The following is a 6,000-nucleotide window of genomic DNA, read 5'->3' on the forward strand; positions in this document are numbered from 1 at the left end:
CACCAGCCCGGCCACCTTCCCTCCAGCCTCTCCTCGGCTTCAGGGGGAGGCCCTGCCCCCGACCCCCTAACCCGCAACCGAGTGCGGTACCGGGGGCAGGGCGGGACGTCCCGAGGAAGAGAGGGAGACGGGGTGGAGGTGTCCGGGGGCGTTCGCGGGATCCGGAGGGGGACCTGAGCACCGGGCCAGCGCGGAAATTCAAAACTCAGACCGCTTAAGGAGCACGTGATTTTGTGAGTGGCTCAGGGAAGGGCTGCGGAAACTCGGAAGGCAGGCGGGCAGCGTGCGACGAAAGTGACACTGCGTTGGTAAAGAGCGCAGACGGCTCCACACATTTCCAGTTTCATCTTTGAGTACGATCCTGATGTTTATTAGGTTTGATAAATAGCACAAAACAGGAAAAGAGGTTTACTAGTCTAGCTTTTCTTACTGAACGGTTATGCTGACACTTCAAGTCGAACCACTGTGTGCTTGCTTCTGGAAATTGCTTTTTAAAAACTGGGGGAGGGGGGTAGTACCCCTAGTTTTGCATGTCAGCCTTTTTATATTTCAAGCTTGCTGGAGGGCAAGGAATCATGTAGCCATAGACTCGTTGCTATGTTTGTCTTTTCAAACTTTTCCACCACGTTTTGGCCCAAAACTATTAGTGTTTCGTCTCAATCTTTTACTAGAGGGATTTCGGTATAGCTGCTTGGATGAAGGAATTCTGGAAGGAAATGGTAAGCAGTGTGCCGGTAATGGATCCGCCTCACTCTCCGCACGCGGCTACATGTCCTCTGGTTCCCGCGGCTGCCACATGCACGTCATTTCAGTGGCAAAGCCTCTTCCACTCAGGCCCATATCCCTTAGTTTGACTTAATTCCTAAACGTTTTGAACATTGATCCCCGGAGCTTTCAGTGCCCCGAGCCCACTCGCCCGCTGTTTGATGGGTTAACTTTTCAGCATCTCAGACAATGGTCCCGGCCTGTAAATTCTCCCCGTGGGTTCCAGGACGCACTCCGGAGCCTCGGCTCTAACGAGCGCTATCTTAATCTCCCCACCCCCCACCCGCCGCTTCCCCTGTGGTCTGCTTTTTTCATACTCAGAGATGAATTACTTTGAGGATCTAATTGGCCTTGTTTCTGTAACGTTTTAAGAAAGGGAAGAGGAGCCAGTGTAAAAGCCTGCTCGACTTGGGTGGTCAGGGCTGAGGCTGCCCCCAATTTGCCTCATTGCTGATGCATGCGAGTGCGACATTCCCAGCGATAATGTTGTTCCTAATCAATCTGCCCTTATTTACATTTGTAAGCATTGTTGGCTTTAATATGCATGCCCTGTGCAGGGGACTGCTGTGCCACACCGGGTTTGTTAACTTCAACTAACCACAAGGATTCCACAGACCTGAGATGAGGCTGACTGGGGCAGCCAGACCTGCTAAGGTGTCCTCCGGGAAGACAGTCCCTTTAAATGGCCCTTCTGCCTCGTGGCACCCCTTGTGACAGTTACCAAATAAGTGAGAACTTAGGGCCTTATGAGCCAGCAGGAGTTGCCAGCCTCTGTGAAGCAAGAGCTGAGTGTTCCATTTCCCCTTTCCAGGTAAAGTTCATCTCAATGCATAAATTGTCATTTTGGTCTCCCAGTCATGATCCAAGACTTTTCATTGCAGTGTGTAGTTTTCAAAGCAGATGCTTTAAGCTCTCTGGATTCCCTCACATCTCCCCACTTCTCTGTTCCAATACTACAAATATCCATGGCCACGCCACACACATTTCAAAAGTGACATCAGATTATCCAAATGATGACAATGAAATAAAACATCTGCCCTTTGTGTTGGGATGTTCCAATGGTAAGCAATTGTGGGAGGCAGACTTGGTGGAGTTATGAAAAACCACAGTGAGATTTTAACTTTTCACTGGTTTCTCAGATCAAACCAAATGAGTCTTTAAAATTCAATGTAATTTGGCTAACTTTTGCAGAGTATAAATGTATTCCAGTAATTTCACCCTGGGGCCATTTATAATTTTGCCTACTGAGTTTAATACTCTCTTCCAGAAATACAAGGAATTGCAAACATGATTTTAAGTCCTTCAGTATTCTTGTTGAGAGGGTGGGATGGACAGAGGCATTGGGGATCTGATGCAATATTCTTTTACTGCATAGGGAGCCCAGGATACAGGATGTGAGTGATGGTCAAGGCAGGGCTTCAGAAGTTCCAAGCAGGTACCTTGAGTACGAGTTGAGTCGACTCAATTCAAGCCATTGTACCACTATCCACCACATTTTCTTGGCTCCCTAAGAATGCTGTATTATTTTCTCATTGGCAGCTTTTGTATATTCTTAAAAGGTGATGGTACAAAATGAGTCTAAAAGGTTTCAGGGAAGTCGGGGGCGGGGTGGGGGGAGATTCAGCAGCTACAAAATGTGAAACTACTGGGCTTGACTCCCCTCCCCTACTCCCTTCCACCTTCTGTTTCCTCCCCTTATTTACCCCCTCCCCAGGCTGGAGGAAAGGGAACAGCTCTAGCCAACTTGTCAAAATAATGCTGCTAATTACCCCTGATCTCCTTTAATGGGAAGCTGCTCCTAACTCCACAAAGGAGTAAATGAGGGGTCTACAGCACAAACCCGGGAGCACTGGCATTTTTTGAGCTTACAGTGAGCTGGGGGTGGGGAACGCGGCAGAGGGGAGTGTCCTGAGAAGGTCCCAGAAATCTCCACATTGATTACTCCAGGTTTAAATGCTAGCTTGAAAGGGGAATTAGACTTTATGTATTGCCAAAAGCTATTGGTATTCTCTTGCTAAGCATGTCACCAACTGCTGAGAGAATGTTCAGAGCCTACTATGAACTTGAAAGAAAACAGAGCGTTGACCCCTGCATTGATCCCCCTTTCTCCAAATATATTCTTACCCACATTGCTTTCCTCTAATGGATAGAGATGTATTCCTGAAACACCCAGACTTTGAACATGTTTTGCATCCTTCCCTCGCCTCGCCTCTATCTCCCTGTCTAATATATCTCTATCAAGCTTTGCGTTTGCTAGGAGGCACACCATTCATTTCAGTGATCTCTGCCATTGGGTCCTGCATGAAAAAGAAGCTGAGCAACATGATCCCTTTGACCCACTGCTGGAGCAACAAATTTATTAGAAATATAGGCATGAGAAATGAAAGGGAAGTAAAACAATTCCAGCTTATTGTGTGTCCTTCTTTCATACTGCTAATCCGGTTTACACATCACGCCTACACGTCTCAATAGGGCATTATACACTGTGGCAGAGGCTGGAGAAAATAAAAGGTGTGTGTGTGAGAGAGAGAGAGAAAGAGAGAGAGAGAGGAATGAAGATAAAAACAGGAGACATATTTTAATCCACATTGATTAACCTCATCAATTTATCTATCTGTAGAAAGTTGAATTTGTAAAACAGCCTTTTTCTTTTCACAAAATAATTCCAAATGGGTCTAAGTTTTGTTCAAATAGCTTGTCAGATTATGAGTACTTTATAACCAGAAATTAGATACACCTCTCACAGTGAGTTTGAAATGAGGCTAATACCCCAAATTGAGAATGGCGGGGCCTATTCATGTCTACCTTGATTCAACATTTTAATTGAAACAGATCATGGACTTAAAGGCATTTTATAGCCTTGTGGAAGGAAGCTGGGTGACAACTGGAACACACACAAACTCACAATTGAAGGCCCCTTGTTTTACAACTTGGGCACTCCATGCACCTGAGGCAACAATTTATCCTGAGTACCACCCAGAAATTTTAAGTTGCAATAACAAAGGATGACACCATAAAGCATTGTCTGTCTTTGTGGAGGAGATTAATTGCATGCTGAACTACTGTCGCCAATAAACACAGAAATAAAAACCTAAAAGAAATGAACACACACACAATGCTGAAAAAGGACTATTGTGGTAGTTCAAGACCTCAGTGATCCAATTATCAAATATTTAGAGCCACCCATTGTGGCTTTTTATTATTTATGTCTAGTTCTTTTGTATTTCTCCTCCCCAGGGAGGAAGAAAGGATAAAAAGGGAGGAAGACGGTCTCTTCTCTCCCAGGTGCAGGAAAACAGGTCTGTGGGTGTCTTCCACAGCCACCCACCCATATGGTTCTTCTTAGGTGATGGAAACAGATCAGTTTCCATGAGAGTGTGCTCATCCACACGCTAGCATCATTTTAAACATGAACCTAGTGAATACGTGGAGACACAGCGCATGTCACCCAGAGGCACAGTCTCTGGGGGTCTTGGGGTTCAGCGCTGGGCCCAGGTCTGTAAGCTGCGAATCGATCCTGCCCGCCCCCGGGCTCCCCTGAGGCCGCACTCTGCACTCTCAGCACTGGGCTGGTCGCCCACCTCTGTAAGGGTGGCAGGCACCCGAGGGCCGGAATCGGTGGGCACAAGAGTCACACACATCACCTCTCCTACCCACCGCCCCTTCCTGAACTCCAAAAGCCCCTCTGGCCCTTTTCCCGCAGCGTGGGAGGGGAGGTGGGTAAGGTGCGTCTCTTCTAGCCCGGGTGTCCCGCTCCCCTAGGCGTGCGTGCCGGCTCCAGAGCGTGTCTGCGGGGCGCAAGCGTGCGCCCTTCCCTGAGGCTGCTCCCGCGAGCGGGCGGCAGCGGCTTCCGCGCGCGCGCCTCGAGCCCCCTCCCCTCGGCGCTGTCACTCTCCGCACGGGCCCTTCCATCACCAGCTCTGCCTCCGCTGGCGAGTCAGTAGCCACCACCAGGCTGATGAGCGGAAGCCAAGGTGGCGACCCTTTCAGGCGTGAAAATGGGGGCCCCGGCGACCCCCTCCGTGAGACTTCCCCTCGGAGCCGTTCCTCGGCCGGGGCCCGCCGCGGCCAGCCCCCCCTCCCCGCCCCGCGGGGCTGGCCTCGGGGGCGGGGGCCCGGGCGTGCGAGCGAGCGTGGAGGCGCGGGACCCGCGCTCCCGCGCCCAGGCAGCGCAGCCCACCCGGCCCCACGGCCCCGGCGCGCGGCCGGCCCCGGCGCGCGGCCCGCCCCTCCCGCCCGGCGCTCGGGGCTCGCTCCTCCGTCCGCCGCGCGGGGCGTCCCGCGTCCCCGTGTCCCCGCGCCGCCCGGGGCGCACGGCGCGCGAGGGCGAGGGCGAGGTGGCGTCGGCGGCCGCCGCGCTGGCTGCACTCACCATAGCCGGCCGTCAACCCCTGCTCGGAGCGCGGGTGCCGATGGCGCGGACGCTGGGTTTGGATTTCACATCAATTCCTTTTTTTCCTGGCCCCCCTTTCCTCGTCCTCCGCTCCTCCGTCTTCTCCCCGTCTTCCCTCTTCTCCCCCTTGCCTTGTCGCTGCGGGTCTCTTTGTCTCCCCTGTCGTCTTTTTCTTCTCCTCCGTTTTCTTCTTCTTCTCCTCCTCCTCCGTCTTTACAAAAGGAACGGAAAGTGTAAAAACCCCGGCGCGCTGGGCCGCCGGAGGCTTTCGGCGGAGTGCAGCGCGGACTCACAATTACAAGCCTGTTTCTATTAAGCAGTTCCATGGCCCTCGGCGTGGGTGGTCTGCCGCGCCATAGGCAGGACCTGTCAGGGTCACGTGACGGATCCGAAAACTTTACCCCTTTACAATAAACTCAAGGAAAGCAAAGTAAACTCGAGGAACGTGCTATCAGCACAGCCCTCCTGGGTAAACAGGCGCTCCCCTCCCCGCCTTCCTGGGAGGCGCCCGGCCCGGCGAGCTCCCGCGAGCCTAGCCGCCCCCTCCCCGCCCCCCGCGGCCCTGTCTGCGGGGGGCCGCCGGGCGGGGGGTCTCCGCGCGCTCCCGCGGCCTCTCCACCTTGTGCTCGGCTCCCCCGCCCCCGCGCACATTATTTGCTAACGTTTGGCCGTCTTGCCAGAACGCCGGTGGGGGGAGGTGTGGGGAAGCAAGGAAGCTCCTTTTAGCATCCCCGGCGCTCCGGGAAGTGGGGGGTGCCCAGAGGGCTGCGGAAGAACACCACCTTTCATGCCTGCATTCTCAAAGCTTTCCTGCTCCCATTCCCACGGAAGCGCGGAAAAGC

At 52.8% G+C, this 6,000-nt stretch overlaps 1 protein-coding gene across 2 annotated transcripts in view; it reads right to left on the reverse strand.

The window, feature by feature from the left end:
- Positions 1–5,636, reverse strand: part of LOC105498937 (patched 1) — a 75,811-nt gene extending 70,175 nt beyond the window's left edge. The window contains exon 1 of one of the 2 annotated variants that reach the window (XM_071077433.1): positions 5,138–5,636. In XM_071077433.1, the coding sequence (XP_070933534.1) occupies positions 5,138–5,140 (3 nt within the window). In that variant the 5' untranslated portion in view covers positions 5,141–5,636. The remainder of the gene's footprint in view (positions 1–5,137) is intronic. The other variant, XM_071077439.1, reaches the window with a different exon arrangement.
- Positions 5,637–6,000: the final 364 nt, after the last annotated feature.

Source organism: Macaca nemestrina, chromosome 14, assembly GCF_043159975.1.
Source record: "Macaca nemestrina isolate mMacNem1 chromosome 14, mMacNem.hap1, whole genome shotgun sequence".
NCBI classification, from domain to species: domain Eukaryota; kingdom Metazoa; phylum Chordata; class Mammalia; order Primates; family Cercopithecidae; genus Macaca; species Macaca nemestrina.